Here is a 24,325-nt window from a genome sequence, read left to right as displayed (position 1 = left end):
GGCCGCCTATTATCATCACCCGGCGAACATGTTATTGCGATGCCCTGGCCAACCCCAGGCAACTAAATCACAACAACTAGGACTGGAACTTAGTAACAGCTACTTTTAAAAAGGCTCCTCGGGTGATGTAATGTGTAGGCAGAGTTGACAGTTGCCATATACTAGAATAAGAGAGGTTTAGATTAGATACTTTGCAACTTCTGATTTCTGGTTTAACTCAAAGTTATAGTGGTTGCTGAATGAATCTTCTTCGCGAAAGAAAAAGCTTTTGAGAAGAGGAGAGATTTCCATCTTCATGAGCTGGAGAAGTTAGATGTGAAGCTCACACACTGTACCAACATTGTACCAAACCCAACGGTAATAACAGTATTTAACAACTCATCAGCAAAGACAGTTGCTCATCCTGGGAAAGAGGCGGGCTAGTCCCCAACGTTCAGAAGTCACTATAAAAGCAGTGCGCTCGGAGGCAGTGAGGAGTGACACCGCACCACCCACACGCCTCAAGTCCAGCTGCCACAAACCACCAAGGGGACTAGCCCACTTACTTCTTGGCTTTGAAGTCCCAAGTATTCAGGGTGTGTGAGAGAGCAGCCTCTTCTCACCAGTGTCCGGTGTCACCCAATGTGCAAAGTGATGACAACCTGCCAGCATAGAATTCTAGGGGGCCACTCCCACGGGACAGGCAGAGCCTAGCATCGCTGCTTAACAAATAAACTATGTACTGGGGCCATCCCTCTACCCAAATTAGGAAATTGGCAGAACACATTATAAGTCTGTTCCTCAAACCAGGGTCCACTAGTGTAGTCCCAAGCATCTAGGATTTTTTTCCCCATGAAAACGGACGTGAGCACTACTAAAATGTAAGAAACACTGTAAATTCTTTTCAACAAGAAGAGGCAACATTCTTTGGGAAGTTTCTGGAGGAATAATAGGCCAACCATCATGTTTTTACACTGTGAGAGTAAGATCAAACATTCCCCTAAATTTTTTTTAAAGATAGAATAACAAAGAGTGGAACCAGTTCAATAGCTGGCTAGTGAACATGCTTATGAAAATAACACCATCACCATGACATTCTCACAGAGTGAATTTTAGATATCCAAGCTTTGGGGCATTACACTCCCTCTCCCCCAAAAAAGGATGAGGATAGGAAAAAATGAGAGGGAAAAGACCATGCTTTTATAGCCCCAATGCCTATGATTATGCAGACTTTGGAGTTGGGCCAACCTGGGTTTCGATTTTCACCCTACAATTTATTTGTTGTTTGGCCTTGAACTTTTAAGTGTGTGAATTTCAGGTTTTCATCTATAAAATGGGAATGATAATCCTTAGCCGTGATCAGGGTGAGCAGAAAGAAGGCTTGGATTGCATTTAGCACAATGCCTAGAAAACAGCAAATTAAGTAGCAGTTGTGATCATTAACTATTCACTCTTGAACACCCAGCTGAAGCTTCACTTCTCTTGTGAAGGCTTCCTTGACAAAAATGCTTACACACGGACACACACACACACACACACACACACACACAGAGTCTTTGTAGTTCCAGTACCCCTAGTATGCATCTAGATTTTAGTCATTATATTATATTGCAATTGCTTATTTATATGTTTATAAGTATTTTCTTAAGAAAAAAGACATGCCTTTGTGTACCCAATGCCTGGCACATACTTGGTACATCATATGTACAAATGAATGAATGAATGAACAAATGAAGCTAGCTATGTATCTCATTTACCTAAAAATGAGATGAGAAAAACTTAATTAGGATGGTAAGAGCGGAAAGGACAAGACAGGAGAGAGACATACAGGGAAATTGATAATAATGGTTGACTATGGGATATGAGCAGGAAAAAAATATTGTTTTGCAGAGTTTTCTAATACAGTCAATCATAGACACCATTCATCCAGAAAGCCCTTCTCTGGGGATTTTCTAGGGAGGAGAGGGGATGGAGAGAATGGTCACACAAATACTTAGAAAAGATTTATTGGTTGTTTGGGTCTACCCAGTCCTCTGAAAGCAGCCCACATAAGGACAGATATTCCCGGACATTATTCAAGGACAATTTAAGGCTGCAGAAGGAACCTGAGTCAAATCAAGAATGTTTATCTCTCTCTTCCAAGTCTCAAGAATTCTAGTCCTGTGTTTAATCACTGCCTCTCAGTCTTTACCATTATCACCACTCCGTCTCCCTCATTATCTTCTGGAGACTCTGCCCTTTGGAAGCCCTCTACTTACTCCCACTGAGACTTGCCTTTTGGTCTCATTCCTACCTAATCTCTGAATGATGTTGACCAATATTACATTGGCTTCACTGCCACAGCCATCTCTCTATCATCACCTAATGCCTCAACCTATCTCAAGGGTCTAGGCATGAGCAATCTGCTCATCCAGAAAGGGTCTTAACCGTTTCACCACTGCAGGAGATAACTGGAGAAACAAAACCAAGGAAAATCAGCCAAGAAAGCAGGTAAGTGGGGTTTTCTTGGCTATGTAGACATAGAAAAACTTTCCTACCCTCATCCCTGCAAACCAGGGCTTTAGTAAATGGACAGGCAATCTAAAAAGTCTGCAGTATGTCCATACCTACACCCTGAGAAAGCCTGTCCAACAAGAAATATGGTGACAAAATGCTACACGCTTAACTCTAGTCCCCAGGCTATCTTTCACAGCCAGGGAATTAGTCACTGTAAAAGTAGGCCCATTGAGAATGCTGTTCATCAGCATCAATATTTTAGAACTTAACTCAGCCCTAGGGCGTCTACAACATCATGATGACTCACCGCATCCTGACAGCTGAGGACCTCCAAAATGCTGTTGAGTAACTCGACACAGTACTTCTTCTCCTGGACCTGGTGCTGCATCTCATTCTTCTGCTCCAGCAGCTCCTTCAGTTCCTTGGTGATGACAGGAAGCAAAATGTCCCGGCATTCTGCAATGAAGGCAGTTCAGAGGCATCTGAGCTTCCTCGTTTCTTAGCTTCTTTTATTTTTTAGATAACATTTCATTAAATAAATAATTCATGAATATCTTCTTCTTGTAAAATATGCAAATATTAAAAATTAGGTTAAGGGACTTCCCTGGTGGCGCCGTGGTTAAGAGTCCACCTGCCAATGCAGGGGACACGGGTTCAAGCCCTGGGCCGGGAAGATCCCACATGTCGCGGAGCAACTAAGCCCGTGCGCCACAACGACTGAGCCCGCGCTCTAGAGCCCATGAGCCACAACTACTGAGCCCATGTGCCACAACTGCTGAGGCCCGCACGCCTAGAGCCCATGCTCCACAACAAGAGAAGCCACCACAATGAGAAGCCCGCGCACCACAACCAAGAGTAGCCCCCACTTGCCACAACTAGAGAAAGCCCACACGCAGCAACAAAGACCCAGTGCAGCCAAAAATAAATAAATTTTTTAAAAAATTAGGGTAAGATTTCCTTAGAACATTATTCACAGTTTTGGCCCCTCCCACAACCCCTACTCCCTAGAGGCAACCAACCAGTTATTCTATTCTATATAGATGTATGTGTATGTGCATATAAAAATGTATGTATGTGTATTTGTATAGCAGTATAAAATATGTAGTATCATTTTGATTTGGCTTTTCATTTAAGTAAAACATATCGCACCGTGACGATCATCTTTCAAGATCTTCTTATATGTTTTACATATGTATGTTATCAGTACAAAAACATTTAGTGTCATTTTGGTTTTGTTGCCTTTTTATAAAAGGGGACTATACTGCACATATTGTTCTGTACCTTGATTGTTTTCATTCACCGATATTTCTTGGAGCACCTTCTATGTTATTACATAGAAGGATCAACGTTAATTATTTATAGCTGTTTTATAGTATTCTCTATTATGGACATATTTGTTCATTTAATCATACCCCTATTGATGGACATTTTTCACTGGCATAAACAGTACAAAAATGAACAACTTTTCACTTGCACCCTTATACACCATGACTTTCATTTTAAATAAGTTAAAACCTTTGCAAAGATGGGTAACTCTCTTGGCTTTGCTGTCTCAGGAAATACCCGGAAGTTTCTGAAATCCTACACAGCATTCTTTCTATATTTCTATTAAAAATGGCAAACCTTGAGAGATCAAAAAAATCCCCCCAAATTTCAAGCCATCCCTACCTAGATGCTTCTAGAGCTGAAATGTGAATCATATATGCCAATTTTATTTTAATTCAATACAACAAGTAGGTGCTGAACATCTTTGATGTGGAAGGCACTGTATTTCTGGAAGTACAGAGATAATATATGGTTCTCACCCATTAGATACTTAAAATACGACAGAGGTGATCAGCAACAGAACAAAGGGCAATGGCAGAAGACAGAATAAGATACCGGTGGGAAGAATCAGACATCAGCTCTTGTTCTGTCAGCCTAGCATCTATACCTGCTCTGGCACAGCACCCTGGTTTCACCCTGGTGAGCCACCCTGCTATGGGATATAAACCTAGGGATACTGTCATAAGGCTCCCTGCCCTCCTCTGGACCAGGGTTGGGGACCTGAGCCTAATTCGGATAACCCCTTGATCTGAACCTTAAGGGAACTTTAATAACAGTTACTGCTGACATTGCTAACATATTGAGCGCTTACAATGTGCCAGGCACTGTTTGAAGTTTCGAGTCCAGGAGGTAGGTGCTGTTATTTCTCCCATTTTGTTGATGAGGAAACAGAGGGACATGCCCAAGTATACAGAGCTAGTAAGTGGCGGATCCAGTCTGACTGCAGAGCCTGTGCTCATCATCACTAGACAAAGGGTATTATCTTTCTTGGAGCTCGTCTGTCTGCCCAGAAGTGCCCTGGGGAGGCTTGCTGCTTCCTCTCCCAGGGCTATTCTGAATCTCCCCTCTCTGAAGACTGGTTCCCCAGCTTTTCCTCTGATTCTTAAACTGCTCCCTATCATCCAAATACATTTATTTTCGGTTAAATTTATCAGACTAGGTTTATGTCACTCACAACCAAAGAATTCAGACTCGTAGAGTCATAAAATACCATGAGGGCTTCAGAAGAGAGAAATGATCTATGGTTGGAAGGTTCATAGAAGACTTTATAGGCTCTGATAGAATTGCGTCCCTTCTCTCAGAGCACTAATGTCAGTTTGTAATTAAATTCTAATTAGTATAATTAATGTCCATTCATCCAACCAAAGTGTAAGCTTCATGACAGCCAGACTAAATCTCAGGCGCCCAACACAGTACCTGGATCATGGTAGCTACTCAGTAAATCTTGATGGCGTGAATGGAAGAGGTATCATTTGAGATGGTCACTGATGAGTAAATAATATTGCCATCAGGAGAGTGGGGATTTAGAGAACAGAGAGTGATTTAGAGTTCATGGACCAAGATGTAGCAACGTATACAATGGTGGAATATTACTCAGCCATAAAAAAAGAATAAAATAATGCCATTTGCAGCAACATAGATGCAACCAGAGATTATCATACTAAGTGAAGTAAGTCAGAAAGAGAAAGACAAATACCACATGATATCACTTATATGTGGAATCTAAAATACGGCACAAATGAACCTAACTATGAAACAGAAACAGACTCACAGACATGGAGAACAGACTTGTTGTTGCCAAGGGGGAGGAGGGTGGGGGAGGGATGGGGTGGGAGTTTGGGATTAGCAGAGGTAAACACTTATATATAGGATGGATAAACAACAAGGTCCTACTGTACAGCACAGGAAACTATATTCAATATCTTGTGATACACCATAATAGAAAAGAATATATTAAAAATAGAATGTATATATGTGTATAACTGAGTCACTCTGCTGTATAGCAGGAATGAACACAACATTGTAAATCAACTACACTTCAATAGTAAAATAAAATAAAATAAAATTTTAATAAAAATAAAAATAGAGTACATGGACCTGGGTAAGTAGAATAGTCTCTTGGAAGTAGAATAACAGGAGATAACACTGAAAAGGAAAATTCTTAAATGCAATGGGTGGTGTAAGATTATAGTTCTATGGAAACAGAAAATTACAGGCAACAAAAATTTTGATTCAGCTTTGCTTAATGTTATAGATGGAATCATGGGCCACGGATTAATGGTACTTTGTTTGGACTCAAGAAATGGTTGGCCTAAGGACTTCCGAGAATACAAGGTGCTGAGTTAGCCATTACCCTTTGTTTAGAGAGAGAAGAAAAAAAGACTGGATAATATTTACATACCAATTACCATAATATTTAAGTTAAATCTATACTCAGTCCGTTGAAATTTTGTCCAGGTCTGTTTATTAAAAGGCGTAAAGAAATTTCCTGCAAATTTCATGCAGAAGTTTGTTTTAAAAGTTATCTTCTAAAAGATGTTAACTTGTAACTTTGAAACTTTTTGTTTGTTAGAGGAAACTGTATGTGTAAAAATGCTTGTTGTAGGAAAAACTAGGTGAGTTCATTTGAAGTTGTAAACTCTTTGTCTTTGGGAGATGAATGACCTCACCAACTTCATGAAACTTAACTCCCTTCACTGATGTTGTCATAATTAAACCCCATCAGAAGATAAGAACTGTGCATTCACTTAAGTTAGGTAAGAACTGTAAAGTCTTCCTCTCTGAAAAGTTAATTTTTGCTAGTAAAATAAAAAAGATTCTAATAAAGGAAATTTAAAACACAACAAAAATCTTGTTCTTCCATAGTTCTCTGGGCAAAGGGAGTCTTCAAAAGATGTTTTTTTAAGGTGATTCATGTCATTGTAGCATGTAGGGCAGCTGGAGGAAGAAAAGACCAAAGAGCAGACAGAGACCAGTGTATGTGCCACTTCAGTAGTCCAGGTGATGGCAAATGAGAATAAAAGTGCTGGGTTCTACCCCGCTAGACTCCTAGCCTCTGATACAACATTCTTGTTCTCTGTTGAAGCTAAAGATTTGATAAGACCTTAAAGAAAGCTGGTCTTGAGTTTAAAGCGTAGTAAGACAATGTTTTAAAGCCTAGAGCAATAGGCTTTTGTGATCCAAGATTAAAAATCACTTAAAGCCTCTCCATCTGTAAATGGGATCACTAGGACCTGCAGAGAGGAGGTTTGTAAAGGTAGACAAAGGGTTAATCTACTGAGGCAGTTAATTAACTCATTCATTCATTTAGTCAGTCGGTCTACTACACTTATTGAAGGCTCCCTAAGTGCCAGTCACTATTCTGGGGTGGGAGGGAATGTAACCAGGGGTTGCTTGCCCATCACAGCAGCAGAGCCAACAGAGATAATAGGCAGACTTAAGTAGACAAGAAAAACCCTGGTGCCTCTACCTCCTGGGAGTGGCAACCTGTCAGTGGCCATATCACAGAGCTATAGAATAGTAAAGGCCAGGTTTTTCCTAAAAAGCTCATTCTGTTGGTATTCTAGTTGAGATACTTCAGTTAGATCTTATTACAAAGACGTGGGTGCAAGGGAAAAGGCCCGTTGGAAGACTTTAGATATTAATGAAGATCTCCTTGAGAAGTCACCGGACTTTACATTCTACTTAAAATTGAGCTAAATTAGTAGATTCTCATGGAAAAGTCTAATAGTGAGTTCTCCATCCCTAGAAATATTTAAGCAGTAGGTAGCTGTCTCTGGGCAGGGATAATGAAGAGGTATTCAAAGTATCAGATGAAGGGTTAAACGGAATGATTATTAAATCCCCATCCAAAACTCTATGATCCATAAAACAGAGGTCCAAAGGAAGTGGCAGGAGGAAGGATGTATTTTCTAGGTGGAAAGACAGTGGACATGTCTGCATTGTTTACAGACCACTGAGGTCGTGGGAGCTACAGACCAGACCGCAGCAGAAGCCGTGGTTTATCAATCTGAAAGTCACCGACTTTACAGGTGATCAAAACCAGCATCCCCACAGGACGAGGGCTCTTCGTGCTGAGAGTCAGAGGGATTTGAGCTGAGGAAGCCATTAATAACATAGCCTGTTTTGCAGAAAGTACTTTGTCTTCTCGTTAACCATGATTTCTCAGAAACATCTGGCTCCTCTGTTTTGAAATGAAATAATTCTTCTCATTTGTAATTGGAGCTGTGAAATTACATTAGTCTGTAAAGCTTCAGGAAGCAGCATTTCTAAACTGTGGCTTGAATGTCAAGCAAACAAACAGAAACGGTTAAAAGATAAATATTGCAGAGCCTTAAATCAATCTTTATAGGTAGAGGCAATGAGCGTGAGAGACCTGCTAACAGAGCCTGGGTAACTGAGCCCCACAAAGCCTGGAGATCGGCCAACAAGTGATGACAAGTCCAAACTGTAATTCAGACCAGGAACTTAGGAACCCGCAGAGCTACTCAACTCTGTATTTTCATAGAAAGGAGTTTTCTTTTGTCAAAGCGACCTGCAGAGAGGAAAATGCAGTGTTTCTGGGCTCTGGAGTCTTCCTTTTCAGAGAAACTTTTATCCTATGGCAGAAGATGCCACTGCCTGAATTCACAGCTCTCTTGAAGTGTGATATGCTTTTGCAATAATTTCACGACTCAGGTATACTTCAAATAAGATGGTCCTTTTCGTCACCTCCTTCTCCCCAGTATCAGCTCCATGGAAAGATCAAAATGTATCCTTTGTCCACTTTGGAAAACCACCTTGAGGTGCATCAGGCCACAGATATATCTGTGATCTCAGCCACAACTGCAGCCCCAGAGGAAAACACTCCTAAGAACTACATCTGAACTTGCTGTCTTCCCCACAAACCTGCTCCTTCTTTGCTCACTCTGAGCAAAGACACCCTCCGGCACACAGTCAGCCAAGCAGACTTGATTTCTCCCTCTCTCTATCCCCAACATCTTCTCCATCAGGAGGTCAAACCCATCTCACCCCCAAGCCAACTTCCTGCATCCTCTGTTCCAAGTTTCCCAAACTGACCTCCCACTTCCAATCTCAGCAGCAGGAAATTTCCCCAAACCCAAACCTGACCACGGGACTTCTCTCCTTGAAGGGCTTCAGTAGTCTCCCAGGGGTGAGTTTGACCGCTGCTCTGGCATAGCTGAAGGCCCTTAGTGGGCAGGCCCTTCCTTACCTCTCCACCCTCCACCTCCTGCATCACTCCACCATAGCCTCTCCTCTCCTGCTTCTGAGTTTTTGCACGCTATTTTCTTTGCCCAGAATGTACTTATCCCACCCATCTTCACCTGACTAACTCCTCCCTGCCTCCTAGGTCTTACCTTAGTTGCCAAATCCCCTAGGACAATGTTCCTGACACCCCAACTCTGACTTGGGTGACCCTGTTCTGTGCTCCTGTAGTATCCAGACTAGAATTTCATCTTCCCATTTCCCACATTACGTGGCTATCGTCTATGTAACAGGACGAACAGTAAGGTTCTCATTAACATCCCAGAAATGAAGCTGAGGTCCAAAGCTGAGGACAAAAGGTGTAACTGCTCCACATTCTAAATCCAAACCGTCTCCAGTAGTTGGTGTACACCATCATCCCCCGTGGTATTTTGAGAGGTACCAGTTCAGTACCAGTCCTACAGTAATCTGCATGTACCTCATCCCAGGACTGAGGGAGGCTCTGCAGAGGACTCTGGATACAAAGCAATGCCCATAGAAAGAAGGCATTGCCTCTCCTCCCTGAAGCTGAGGTGAAGGGAGGTAGAGCCAAAAGAATCACTCATGAAACATATGAAGACGAGACTGGCACCTTATGGCCCCACTAGGGAAATGTTTGCTGATCTTCCATCCCAGGTACATCCTGGCTCCACCAGCAGAACAGAGACACTTGAGAACGTTTGGGAATCCCTCTCTTACTGTGGGGAGAAAGGTTAAACCCACAAGGTGTGTGTGTCAGGGCCTCAGTCATGTCCTCAGTGTGGTTACCCCATTTCTAAGCCGGCCTGTGGCAGCCTTCGCTTGGAATTTCACTCCACTCACAGCCAGCCCCTTACGTTATCACCAGCATGGGTTAATGGACTCCTCAATCTTGTTCGATTTTTCACAGGCTTTAAAGTGAAAGTCGTTGTGCTTTGGTCAAGTTCCTATTGACTGAAAGGCGAATTCAGCTCCGCGCAACCCTCCTGGAGGAGAGCGAGGAACTTGTGATGGCCAAGGTTTGCCCTGCTCTCCCACACTGCCCACCCCCAGCCTTTTGGCAAGCAGGGAAGACCCCTAATTGAAACCCAACATTCTCCCCAGGCAAAGCTGAGCAGGGCCAGCGCTGCTCTGCTTGGACGCTTTCCTTCTGTTTGGTAGGGGGAGCATCTGCAGATGCCAGAGGCCACTTGGTTCCATCAGCTAGCCACGAAGGAGGACCGCCACACACAGCTCTAATCTGATAGCAGTTTGTTGTCACAACCGCCTTCCTCCAGCCAGCGCCTCATGAAGGAAAGTAATTCCACCCACTGGGAAATCAGTAACTACCCACAAACTTCATACTCCAGATCAGGTTACACGCCTTTTACAACCCTACCACCGTTGTGCCCCCGCGCATTCTTCAGCAGCTCCTCGTGATTCACTCTCCTTACCTTCCCAGAAACACGCCTAAGTACAATGTCAGAATCACTCCTCACTCCCCCTCCAGCCTGCCTCAGCCATGACATACATCTCCACTTTACGAACCCTGAGGGCCAGAATATGTCTCCCCAGCTCAACAAACATAGCCTATTTAGAGATTTCAGAACTCAGCAACTGCAAACTTTCTCTTCAGGTATCTTACAGGGGTGAAAATATAATTAGGCAGTAAATCCTAAAGAAGAAACATACGTTCAGAACTTTATACTAGATACCCACTTAAAGTCCAAACCAAGCTATTGCTTTTGCCATATAGCCTTTATATTTAACATAAAGCATGATACTGCACTAAACCTACAAGCGAACCCCTATAACAAGTTAGTGTTTGCCATTCAGAAGCATAGTGATGGCAGGAAGAGTAGACTGATGTATAACTGTTGGAATTTACACAGTGATGTGAGTGTGGTTATGTCCAAAAATGTCACACTGGTTATAAATATAATTTGTAAGCTCTGATAGTCTATATGCATATATTTATATCCTTAAACATATATAGACATAATTTATTGTAACAGGCACTATTCTCATGGATATCCTGTTCTAGTGGGATATCAGAAACAATTTAAGAAGATAATAATTGTCTTAGGTTGGATCTTCCAGAAGCAAACTCTGAGATGAGGTTTGGGTGAAGGTGTATTAAATAAGGAGGTGTTCCAGAAAACACTGGAAGGGGAGTAGGGAAGTGGGACCATGAAGGGAAGGAGGCCAGGTAGCCTTCAAGTCTCACAGAAGGGGAGCTCTGGGGACAGTGTGGGCCACAGGGGTGAAGCAGCTGGAGTATTTAGACCTTGGGGATGGGTGGTCCCGGGCACTTCAGGTGCTCTCAGTGTCCAGGCAAAGCAGGCCCTGCTGCCTGAGGGCAGCCAGAGAAGGCAGGGGCTGGCTATTGGGAGAGAGAGTCCTCCTGGAGCTCTTGTACACAAAAATGATCACGATTACAGGAGACATGGGAAGAGCCCTGAGAGTTGATGCTATTACAACAAATGCCAATAGCTCCCAGCAAGACAGTTAACTGGGTAACCTGAGAAAGAGAGTCTGGAGGTGCAGGGAAGACTGTTCCATGTGGGGCAGTTAAGAAGGCTTCTGAGACGGAGAACTGGAGCTGAGACCTGACGGTGAGAAGGGAACAGCCTAGAAAGATCTCAGGGAAGAACCATTCCAAGCAGAGGAAATAGCATGTGAAGGCCCTGGGGTAGAAATTTGCTCAACATGTTGGAGGAATCACGTGGAAATAAGTGTGGCCAGATTATAGGAAATGGGAAGCATAATATGAGAGTTTGGCTGGGGCCAGGTCTCATCAGGCCCTGGGGCCCATGGTAAGGAGTTTGATTACTGGGTAGAGATAAAGAGGTTTTGCTTTTGTATTTTTAATAGAGGGTTAGGGGGTGGGCCTAGAGAGGAAGGAAGGAGAAGACTGAGGAGGCTTTTCATAGAGGGGAAAAAGAAGTTTAATGGTTATTGAGCCCTTACTCTCTACCAGGCAGTCTCTCTTTGAAGAAGTCTATCATTGTACCTATTTTATGGATGAGGAAACTAAAACTCAGAGAGATTCAGTAACTCGCCTAAGATTACACAGCTAGTAAGTGGCAGAGCTGGGATTTAAACATAGAAAATGTGATCTCAGAGCCCATTTTCACATCTACTAAACTACCCTGCCTCCTTACTATAACAGTGAAGGGGAAAGGAGATAAAAACTTGATTCGTTTGTAGCAGGAGAGACAAAGGAAAATGGACAGACTTGGGTTACAGTTCAGAGGCAGAATCGAACTTGCTGATGGGTTTAAATGTACTATATAGATGTGCAAGCATATGCATTTTGAATGCTGGAGAGAATAACAGACTCATTTTAGGGTTTATCAAGTTAGGATCTAATCATGAAGCCCATTTCACTGCCTCAACTAGCAAGTAATGAAAAGACTCCCATCAACATTTCTCTGATAGTGTGAAGTGGCTGCAGAGATGGCCCATTATCACACCTCTGCAAGCTCTTAGGGCATAATCAGTGTGCCCGATATTATATTATATATGACACATAATCAGTGTGTCCTGACAGGTGCTTCCACTTTCGGTTACCCCTCTGCACTTCCACACCGCCACTGTGACCAACCTCCTCCCTAACCAGCACACTCATTAAACCACAGTCTAGCTCCATCGAAAGTGCTTTTAGGAATATAAAGGTGCAGATATGGCCAACTGAGTAGTGACCCAAAATTTGATTTGTTCCCTAATGCTTAGAATGATTACATTCACGATGCCACACCAGAGGAGTGTAGCTCAGCCTTAGAAGACTGTCTCATCCATCTCCTAACCCTGGCTAATGGAAGGAGAAGCCAATGAAAAGCTTGGGGCTGAACCAGCTGGCCTCTACACTGGATAATCCGGGCAGTCTTTAAAGGAGGATTCTCATCAAAGCAATGTGCTCCATGCAACATTTCAAATTCATGCAAGAGGAGAAATGAGTCAAGGTAGCTTTTTGACTGGCAGGAGCTGGGTCTTACATCCTTTGCCCCCATTTTGTTCCAATTCAGTGACATCTGAAATTCAAATCCATTTATAAGCACTTAGGATACCTATTATAACAGTAAGTACCACCCACACCCTTCCAGGGCATATCATCCTTGACCCCACTGCCTTTCTTTTGTACTATGCTACACAGATCCTTTAATCCCTTCACCCCAGCCCCTGTCTCCTCTGGAGACTCACATGATTCCCTGGCTCCATGAATTTCAATCTTTACTTAACCAGTCTTTCTGAGCTAATCTGTGGTCACATACTCAAACAGGGTTTTCTCAGCAGTAGGAGTCAAATTTTAAGAAAGGGTAGAAACCATTTGTCTAGAAATCCATTGAGAATGAAAGGGAGTGGCTGAGTGGAATACCAAGTATGAGAGCTAGGTAACATATGTTGAACTCCTGCTGGGTTCTGGGCACCATATTGGGAAACTACTTAACCCTTACCAAAATCTGTTCTGTATATTGCATTGTCCCCATTTTACAGATGAGAAAATAGGAACTCTAAGCAGCTTGCCCAGCGTAGGGTCAGTTAGCTAGTGTGACTCCAACAGAGGCAAGATTTCACGGTAGACTCCAATGCCAGCGCTGTTCCAACTTCACTCACAGGCTCATGAGTACAAACAATTATTCCCAACTTTGAGATTCTGCAAACTGAAGGCAGCCACCCTTTGAATTTGTTAGCTCCCTTAAGCTAGCCTTAAGTAGGAATTCCAAGACCCTGGCTGGTTGGTTTGTTTAATGGTTGGTTGTTTTGTATGTTTTAGTGAAGGTTACAGTACCAGGGGAATAAAACAAACAACAAATCGCAGTCCTAGAATCATAGATTTAAATAATAATGAACATTCATCAACTCAGTGATTTAGTCATCAGTTTAGTCACTCACGTCTTTCATTTTTTAAAATTCAACCAACCACTTATTCAACTCCAATTGGTTGAATAACCTGAGCTTACCCGTCTCACTGCAGTTGGCTAGCAGATAGCAATCATGACCTTCAAACCTCTCACTCCCTGTTTCCCAGAAGACAGTGAGAGCGTGGGGTGAGACACCTAATCTCCATCAAGTCATGTCTCCTGCAGCTCATAGCACAATGTCTGTCACACGGTAGGATCCTAGGAAGTGTTAGATGAGTGAACGAGTCTTTGCTGATTTCAGAGAGAGAGAGCCCTGTCTGCCTACACCGAGGGCACCTCTCAGAATCAGAAACCTATCTGGTGTTGGGTTATTTCACTATCCATTACCCTGTGCTGTCCCTGAAGAAATCACACGGCAGTAGCTAGGGGCTGGAAGAAGGGTGTCCGGGAGGAGAACTGCATGTGTGTTTCTTCACCTTCACCACTTCCCCTGAGCAGCCGTTCTTGTAACATCTTTCCATCCTTGGCTTCATCTGATCCCAAAGGCAGTTATGGAGAAGTGGGCAGAACTCTGGATTGAGGGTCCAGAGACCTAGGTCTGAATCCCCGACTTACTGCTGCCAGGATGCGTGATGTCAAATACGTCACTTTACCTCTCTTCCTCCAAAAATGGGGATTAAAATGCCCATAAGAGGATCCAAATAAAACATACAAATTCAGTTGTAGTTATAGGCGTGCCTCAGAGATATTGCAGGTTCGGCTTCAGACCACCACAATAAAGTGAAATACCACAATAAAACCAGTCACATAAATTGTTTTGCTTTCCCAGTGCATATACTGTTTACACTACATTGTAGTCTATTAAGTGTGCAATAGTATTACGTCTAAAAAAAAATACACACCTTCATTTTTAAATACTTTATTGTTAAAAAAAAAATGCTTACCGTCATCTGACAACACAAGGTTGCCATAAACCTCCAATTCATAAAAAAAAAAAAAAAGTGGTATCTGTGAAGTGCAATAAAATTGGATGTGCCTGTATTAAGTGTAATGAGGCACAGGGATGTGATGCTACACCTAAGAAGTTTTTGAGTCCAAAGCAGAGCACATCGAAACTCCAGTAGTTGGCACGCACACTCGACAAAACACCTCGGTCCCGGCGTACTGGAATAAAATGGACTAGAAGCTGTTCTCTGCACCATTCAAACCAAGTGTCCTTTGTCTGAAATACCAAACTCCAGAGAACTGAGTTCCGAGAGGAGGCAGTGAACTGAAGCGATTGGGGTATGCGCCTCAGATTTTCATACTCCCTTTTGTGTGTGGAGAGACTAAAAGAAGGCTCAGGCAAGCGCTCCCTGAACTTCCTTGTACACTTCTGCTTGCAACTTAGAATAATAATGCCACTTACTGGCAATCCTCAAGCTGCACACGTATGATCCTGTATCGCTGGCATCACAAAACTTACACATACCAAAAAGAACAAAAACCAACAGCAATGTTTTGGATCAATGTGAGCAGCTGGCATTCCATTTCTGAGACAAGCACACACTAAAAGCCTCTCGTTTGCACTTTAAGGCCAACAGAGGGGCCCTTCATTTCAGAGAATTAAATGAGAAAGTTCTCCTGGATTCAAGCATTAGCAAAATGGAAGGGCTGTGTAACTGTTTCCAGTCATCACCTGATTCTCTCCTTCCCTCACCTTCCCCACGACAGCTCCAGAGGAGAGGAAACTGGGGTCCCTCTCACAGCCCCACACATTTAAAATCTAGTGTTGTTTATTACAAAGGGAGAACAGACGAGTGTAACAGCTTTCAAACAAGCTGAAGAATTGGAAGCAAACTCCAAAGAGGAAGGAAAAACCATTGCTATGCTCCCCCTCCCCCTGATCCTGCCCAAATAAAAATGAAAATGGGAAGAATTTCTCCTTCTGGCCTGTTTTTCTTTTCTAGAAGCACTCAGCTAAGAAGGCAGAGAAGAGAGACAGCCTTCAGGGGGCAGGGGGTTTTGCCTGCTTCATTTCTCCATTCATGCGACAGAACCGACATGAGCCCTCCCCTGGAAGGCCCAAAGCAAAAGGGTGACTTGAGAAATGAATCACCCACTTAGGCCCACAATTTAAATGAGATGATCAAAGAGATCCTGTTTCGATTCTGAAGCCAATGAAGAGGAAATCAGGAAAGTGTGAGAAGGGAGAAAGTAAAGAGAATACATGTCAGTCAACAACATGTAATGAGCTTTCTGTACAGAGGGAGGACAACATATGGTCCTTACCCATGGGGTAGTCCAAGCGTAATAAAGAAAAGAACCAGTCAATTGACGGGAACAGTATAAAAACATACGATGAAACACATTGTGTTTCCACTATGTTCAGTCCCTGCCGATGAATCTCAGATTGCACTCCTATGAAAATGACATTAATATTTTATTTTAGGCATGACTTGTTGATATACTTATTTTTAGTTACATATATTCCTTCCTATGCTACCTTAGTCCAAAAAGATGCAAAAAGGAGATGACACGCCAAAGTAAAAGGTAACATAAGGGCTTCAATTACCCACAAAATGTAGCTCCTCACTTGTGTGATAAACTGTCCTGACAATGAAGGAGATCATCCAAGTTCTAGAGCGTATGGATCACTGAAGTAGAAGAGAACCAATTCCTCAAGAGAAACACAGCTTTTTCTGGAACTAAATTCTTTAAGAGATTTTTTTGTATTTTGAGTTTTAATGTTAATGTTCTAGATTAAGTTCAGTAGTGATTAGCTGCTTTTGACGTCAAGTTGTGGAATTTTAGCTCTAAAAAGAACCTGAGAAAAGCTAATGGTTTTCATTCATTTGACTGCGTTATGTGCTCACATAAAACGCGAAAACAATAAGTGGAGGAGGACCCATGACGTGTACTTGTCCTTGCATGGCATCTTCATTTATTTTTCATCTGGACAAATATTTATGGAGTGCCTAGCAAATGCCAAGCACTGGGGTGTATAGGACCAGGACATAAGTGGTAAAGACTGAGAGAAGTGACCAGACTCAAGGCATATGTGGGAAGGATTCAAAGGCCTTAGTGATTTATTGAAAGTGAAAAATAAGGCACAAGAAGATTTGAAGGCTAACTCCAAATGACCGGCAGAAAAATAATGGAAGAAGAGAAAGTTTTCATGAACAGAATGAATACAATTTTGGAAGTGTTGAGTTTGAGTACCTGTAAGACATTCAGATGAAGATGTCAAAGGGACAAAGGTCTGAGAATGATTTCATATAAATGTGCAAGCATGAATTCAACTATATGAAAGATACATGGTACATGACCTCCTTCCATAAAGAATTTATAATAAGCAATCACAGTGCATTTAGCAGAGAGCAGTTTATTAAAGTTTATCTGGTGATGATCATGAAGACCACAATGAAATGAAAAGAAAGGAAAAGGAGGGGAAAGAAGATACAGAAGCAAGGAAGAGGAGAAGGAAAAGCAGCTGGGGTCTGGACAGGGACTGACTGGGGATATATGAGCACAGGAAGTTGGGACAAGGGAGCTTAGAGGGGCTTGGTAACATGAGAGGTTTTCGCTTGAAACTTTTAGCTCATCACAAAGACAAGGTTTAGGCAGAGGCCAAAGAGGGGTAAGCAGCCCAAACTGCCCAGGTGACCTAACCAGTATGTTTGTCAATACTGTCACTTTACCAAGTAAGGCCAATAGAATAGGAACTGGAAAGCAGGGTTTGCAGGGCACAACAGCCAACGACTATTTCTAGAGTATCTACAATGCACCTGGCTGTTGAAACTGGGATGGAAATGTAGCTAAAACCTGGTCCTTTCCCTCAAGGGCTCTCCTGCTAGAGCATCATGCACAGCCTACTGGCCCAAGATAAGGCAAAGGGATAAACTGGACTGTGAGGACGAGGAATGGAAAGAACTGTCAGACATTAAGGAGGCGCCATTCTCATTCTTCTGACACACTTAATAAGTACCAGGCCCCTCGATAAGGCGGAGTACAGGATGGATCCTAAGAGCAGGAATCTCAGTTACTGTCTGTGTGACCCTGGACAAGTCACCTAATCTCTCTAAATCTCTGTGTCTTTGTCTGTAAAGTGGAGATAATAAGAGCACCTCCCTTCACAAGACTGTGAGAATGAAATAAGAATATGTGAAGCACTTAGAGCAGCAAACCTGGCCCATGGTAAGCACCATGAAAATGGAAGCTATTATTATCATATTTTTTTAAATATCCATATGTAACTTTCTGGGTAATGGAAATATGCTATATCTTGACATGGGTGGTGGTTGCACGGGTGTCTACAAATGTAAAAAAAAATTCACTGAGCTGTACACTTCAGATTTGTACATTTCACTGTATGTAAGTTATACCAAAATTTAAAAGATACATTGCTATCAGGTAGGTATTATTATTGTCCCTGTTTGACAGGTGCGCACAATGAGGCTTGAGGAAGTTAAGCAAATTGCCTGAGATCCTGCACCAGGTCTCACTCTCAGGCATTCAAACTCCAGAGCCTGAGCTCTCAGAGACTGGGCTTGGGTTCCTGTGTTGGCCGAGCGTTGGTCCTCTATAGGGCTCAAGGAGCAGTTACCCAAAGATGCCGTCCCCAACTCTACATGGAGAATCTCCTGCATGAAGAGAGAGCAGCTCTTCCTTCCTCTCTCCCATTCTTTACCCCACCTTCCACACTCTTCTCATCTCAGCTCAGTTCCATTGCCTTATTAACTATTAAAACAAAAATGCCTGCCAAATCACAACCTGGCTGGTGATGAAGTGCACACATGCCAGCAGGGGAACACCCAGCAGAAGACTGGCAGTGATTAAGGACTTGAAGGGAATACACCCGAGCTCTCCAAATTCCTCTGGAGCATAAGATGTCCCACTAGGAACTGACGGGCACCCATTCTAAGTCTGCATGCAGCTCTTGCCAAGACAAAGCATCAGGCAGGGAAGAGTGAGTGATCATAATTTATGAGGTGCTGTAGAAATTAATTTTGTATGTCTCCTCCATTAGCAGTGTGTCTGGACTAACTTTAATATGCAAGTTATCATGTTAATCTTTGATAATAGAAAAGAATGTGCCATCATTAACCTTCCTAGCCCTGAATTTGGCAATGCAGTCTTTTTTTTTTTTTACTTTATTTTTGGCTGTGTTGGGTCTTCGCTGCTGCGCGCGGGCTTTCTCTAGTTGCGGTGAGCGGGGGCTATTCCTTGTTGAGGTGCACGGGCCCCTCATGGCAGCGGCTTCTCTTGTTGCGGAGCACAGGCTCCAGGTGCACAGGCCTCAGCAGTTGTGGCTCGTGGGCTCTAGAGCACAGGCTCAGTAGTTGTGGCACACGGATTCAGCCACTCCGTGGCATATGGGATCCTCCTGGACCAGGGCTCAAACCCGCGTCCCCTGCAATAGCAGGCGTATTCTCAACCACTGCGCCACCAGGGAAGCCGTACGATGCAGTCTTTTTATTAGCCCTAATAGAAGCAGCATTCTTTCTTGGCATCTCAGTACCCTACCTACCTGTATGCAGCTCTACCAGGCACTTTGTAAAATCTCTGCTGATTCAGAAGCCCGTTTCTCAAACATTTGACTCTAACTGCCCATAAGTCACCAGAAGTTGACTCTGCCTTCCTTTTTTCTTTTTTATTCAGATTCCTCTCAATGAGAATAAATTCTCTGCCGAAGGAGCATTCCACAAAAAGCACATAATGGCCAGTTCTTAGAAGGAGAGGCCCACAGTATGAGGGGACATGAATGAGTTCTGTGTGATATTTATGAAGGCCAGCTCATGCCAGGCTAGCAGTGATTGGTCTTCAGAACCCCAGCATCTCTGGGTGACTAAATTATAGAAGCAGGAACTTCTGCTTCAGGGAACAGGGAAAAAAATCAGGCAATATTGGAAGATTAGCTGTTATAGACAATAGGAAAATCACCCAAATAGTGTAACCTAGTACATCTTTTTCTCCATGTATTCACTTCATATAGGCATATACCTATTTATAGGTAAAAGAAAGTTACCTATGCCCCCATCTGATGAATAACTTTAATATTCTTATTCCATTCATCCCATACATTCTAACCTTTAAAATGTGATAACAGTGGGGAAATCTTTGATAAATTGCATTTTGCCACTTTTTCTTTCATTCACACCCTCTCACTGAACAGCAAGGTAATCAGAAATTAGAGAACTTTTTAGATGGGGAAAACAAGGTAAGAATGAGGTCTAAAATAGAATTTTAAAATAGAGCCTAAGTAAGTCCCTGAAAAATAAAACCAGTTTCTGTTCTCAACAAATGCAATAGCATGCAGTTTATAATTTAAAATACACACAAAAATACACACATACTGAAACAAAATTGACTACTGACCCAACTTCTTGGATTGTAGGAAAGTTACCAATAATGAGACCTTCAATATATCTCTGGTATATGGGTAGTTTTTATGTTCTCCTTTTTGATTTAATAATTGTTTTTCTGGCTGCTACATAAAAAAGACATGACATGAATAAGAAGGAAACTGGGATTCAGCCACATCTATCCTCAAAAGGCTTAGGGCATTCTAAAGGGCAGAATCAAATATTTTCCAAGCTTTAGTTAACCATTTCACATTTTGACAATGTGAAACCTACACTGTGCTCCTCAAAATTTACAGCCTACACTACGGTTTACTTAATATTTTTTCATAAAGCAGATTCATTCTAATCTGCTTACATTTATTTTAAAAGAAAATTTTGCTATTTCAAATGGAAAACCACTGTCGCTTCCCATAGATGGAAGGTAAGGTAACAATCAATACCAGGAAAACAAAACACTTACGTTAAATTCTAAGAGGCACTTAAACCCGAGGTCTGTTCCTTTTGCTCTATCAAAGGAGATTAGCAGAGAAAGATTAAAGACAAAATAGCAAAGGTATACAATCCTTGACATAATGAGAAAGACTGAAAAGGACTTGAGAGAGAACGAATGATCTGCTTCTGTGATACAGTACTTTAACTGTGCATAGCTAAAATTATCCTTCATGCCAAGGAAAAGAATTTTGCATGTGGTGGTACATATCACACTTTGAGAAACACAAGTAAAAAGAAAGAAACCAAAATCAGGATCTCTGGCTTCCCAACTCTGTAACTAACCCATGGTGTGATCTTGAGCAGGTCATGCCCACTCTTTGGACCAGTTTCCTCAACTGTAAAATGAGGAAGTTGTGGATTAGGCAATCTCTCCAAGGAGCCGCTCAACTCTACGTGTCTGTGTTTTGTGAAACCTTTAAACGTGTTCTAGAATATTTCTTCATCATCTAAAATATGTGGTTGTTAACTGCATTTATCCTATTATCTGAAACTCTTACCAGAAAGAAATAGCAAAGATTTGAAAAGATCAGCTACTTTGGGGCAAAAGAGCCTTTTGAAGCTGTTGCATTGAAAAAAAAATTGATAAAATCGACTGCAGTCCAAGCACAACAGAAGCTGACTCTCCAGGATATATACCCGTGCATCCCTCAGCTTTAGAAGCCGGTGGGCAAAGCACTGCCTTTAAATTGGCCTTACAAACCATCACATAATCATTTGCCTAGGTCAAGTGGTAGTGTATGGCAAGTGAGTAAAAAAGGGTGCTGATTCAAAATACCGGCTTTATTAATGGTAGGCTGAGAGGGGAAGAAACAGATCAGTAGTTAAAAACCAGCTAAGTAACTGTAAGCTTGCTCACTAGCAAGATCTGGTGTAGTTAAGCAAGTTTTTCTCCATCTGTAAAAGAATGACTGTAACCTACTTTATAAGGTTTCCATAAGAAATTATACAAAGTTTAACTATTATCATAATTATGGCAGTACATATGTTTATCCCCTTTCTCACAGTTTTTCTCCTGTCTTTATATTCTGGAAAAATCAATTTAAGCAACATTTTATTTTTAATGCTGTGCTTTGGCTCCAACTCTGAGAAGATAATAGTGAAAATGAATATAATAATTATAAATGAATAATTTATGAAAATAATAATTATACTTACATTAAGTTTAAGCTACCATTTAGAGAACATTATCTACCATCCAGGAACTGCGCTAAGCATTATTTCATTTAATATTCACATCAATCCAATTATTATCCCCATTTTACAGATAAAGAAACCAAGAACCAAAGAAGTGATGTGACTTTTCCAAAGTCACTGATGGATACAACTCAGAGATTATGAAATCTCACAGTGTCTCTCCAGATCTCAACAAGTGAGAGTGAGGAGATCATCCAGGAAGTCTTTTTTATACATTTGGGGCCAAAGTCGAATCATAAAAAAAAAAAAATCAGAGATTACCAAAATCTAGTTTAATAAATTAAGAAAGGTTGAATATTCACAATTCTGAAGGTCTCTTGTGTTTCTTATGGTTTTTTTAAATAAATTTTTAGGGGTAATAAACAATAAGAAAGACTTGAACATCATCTAGCTCTCTCCTCTGAAATCCCCTGGCACTTGGCTTATGCCTCTACTGTAGAAAATTCATCCTGCATTTTAACAAGGAGTGCCTCATTTTGCAAATGAAGGCAAGCTCCTTGAGGACATCACCATATCTTTGCCAACTTTGTATTTTCTAAATGGCTAGTCAATGCTTTGTTTATAGCAGAGGATCATAAACATTTGTTGAATTGGAAAAACTGTTTGAAACATTATTTCTCTTCGTTAAAGAGGTGGCCCCATCTATCCTGTATGGAATTTGAGATGTGAGAGAGACAAAGATACGGGGATTGAGGTGAAAGCAAAGACATGGACTAAAGATTAAGGTTGGCGGTTGCAAGCATCAAGATGGCACTGAGCCCTAGGGTGGATGAACTCCCCTAGGCAAGAGCGGGCAGAGCAAAACTGGAATACAGCTTAGAACTGGAGCCCCAAGAGTGGTTGCTGAATGAACTGAATTTGCTCCAAGGCAATACTCCTCCTCTCTCTGGGACCCTCATTCCTGACCCTCAGGCATGGAAAGAAGCATGTGGAGCACTGCAGCCCTGTAACATGCACTCTGAGGATGTCCCCATTTCCCAAGACTAACCAGGAGAAAGAAACGGTGGAGGGCTCCCCAGCGTTCTCCCCTAGGTTGGCAAGAGAGGGAGAAGGGGGTAGCTGACCAGAGTTAGGCATGGGAAGTAAAATGGTGCAAGAAGCCTGGCCACAAGGAAGGGGCCTGGAGGCCAGAGTTGCCCCCTCCCATGGGACAGGAGTAAGAACACCATCTCTCCTGCTCCACTCCACAAACCCCAGGGTCTGTCTCTTGATGTGTATGGCCCAGATTTCCTGGTGAACAAGGAAGAGGGAACAACACATCTCACTCTCAGAGAATTATTTTATCTTTTTCCTGTTGAACCACAGTACAAACCATTTTGCTGTTTGCAGACTGGTCCCACCAACTATGGAGATTTACAACTCGCTGTAGGCCTCTGAAACAGCACAAAATTTCCTGAGAGGTAACCGGGACCTGCTTTCTCAACACAGTCCTCAAGCGAACAGCAGAGCACTGCAGTGAACCTCTTGCTACCGGTACTGTAATTGTTTTAAACCTGCAGCTGTAACCGGAGGGGAGCCCAGAACCCCCATAAACCAAACCAAAGCAAACAAAGCACCTCACTGCACACTTAGGTTCTGGCCAATCAGGGACATTGGCAGGGGCAAACCTGATGAAAAGCAATTTTTCAGACCCACAGAAATATTTGCATGGAGAGAAAAACCCAGTAGAGCAAGTGGGGCTCTGCTGTCCTAACTGCTGGCCCCTCTCAAAAGGCTCAGAAGACTGGTGGAGTCTCAGGTCCCTCCCGCCAAGAAGCACAGAGCCAGTTCGGACAAACCTCTCAATGACGTGCCATGGATTCACAATGGCCTGTGTGGACAATGTACCGCCCAGGATACATCTGAACACAAGGAGTCCTTCCATATCTTTCATGTTAAACTGACACCACTGCCCTCAAAACCCCGGAATAACTAAGTGCTTTTCAAGCAGTGTTAAGGTTGAAATTGCTGCCTCTTTTTCTATGCTGTTGTAGCAATACAGACTCGCCGACTATCAGAGATGGGCAGGATCTTAGAGATTCAACTCTCCAATGACACACATGAGAAATGGAGCCCAGAGAGGTTAAGTGGTTTGTCCAAGGTCATGCAGCTTGTTGGTAGCTTTCCTGGACTAGAGTTTAAACCTTCCCACTCTTAGTACAGTGTTTCCTCCAATAGATTATGTTACCTTCCTCAGTTAAGGTTCCTTCATCCTTTAAACACATTGAGCACCTACTCAGAGCCAATTCTTTGGAATACAGAGAAAACACTCTTTACCTGAACTCAAGAAGGTTGTGCTGTGCAAATGCAAGGAAAATCTCAGAAGCATCAGGAGGAGCAGAGCCTCTCAGACGCAGAACGTGTGGATTCTCACTGCATTTGTTTGACTTATGATAAGCCATATGTGAACTGGGAAGAACCCCCTACGTGGCCAGAAGCTGCCAGCAT

The 24,325-nt window shown here is 42.4% G+C and overlaps 1 protein-coding gene across 2 annotated transcripts in view; it reads right to left on the bottom strand.

Annotated features, from left to right (window-relative positions):
- Positions 1–24,325, bottom strand: part of DOCK2 (dedicator of cytokinesis 2) — a 406,045-nt gene that overhangs the window by 255,386 nt on the left and 126,334 nt on the right. For both annotated transcript variants that reach the window (XM_022595138.2, XM_022595139.3), the window contains exon 26: positions 2,783–2,931. In XM_022595138.2, coding sequence (XP_022450846.1) covers positions 2,783–2,931 — 149 coding nt within the window. The remainder of the gene's footprint in view (positions 1–2,782; positions 2,932–24,325) is intronic.

The sequence above is a fragment of the Delphinapterus leucas genome, chromosome 3 (genome assembly GCF_059928025.1).
Source record: "Delphinapterus leucas isolate spDelLeu-1000000601 "Yukka" chromosome 3, BTC_Dleu_Yukka2, whole genome shotgun sequence".
Classification (NCBI taxonomy): domain Eukaryota; kingdom Metazoa; phylum Chordata; class Mammalia; order Artiodactyla; family Monodontidae; genus Delphinapterus; species Delphinapterus leucas.
The sequence above is the reverse complement of the archived record's forward strand: the minus strand, read 5'-3'. Positions and strand labels throughout refer to the sequence as shown.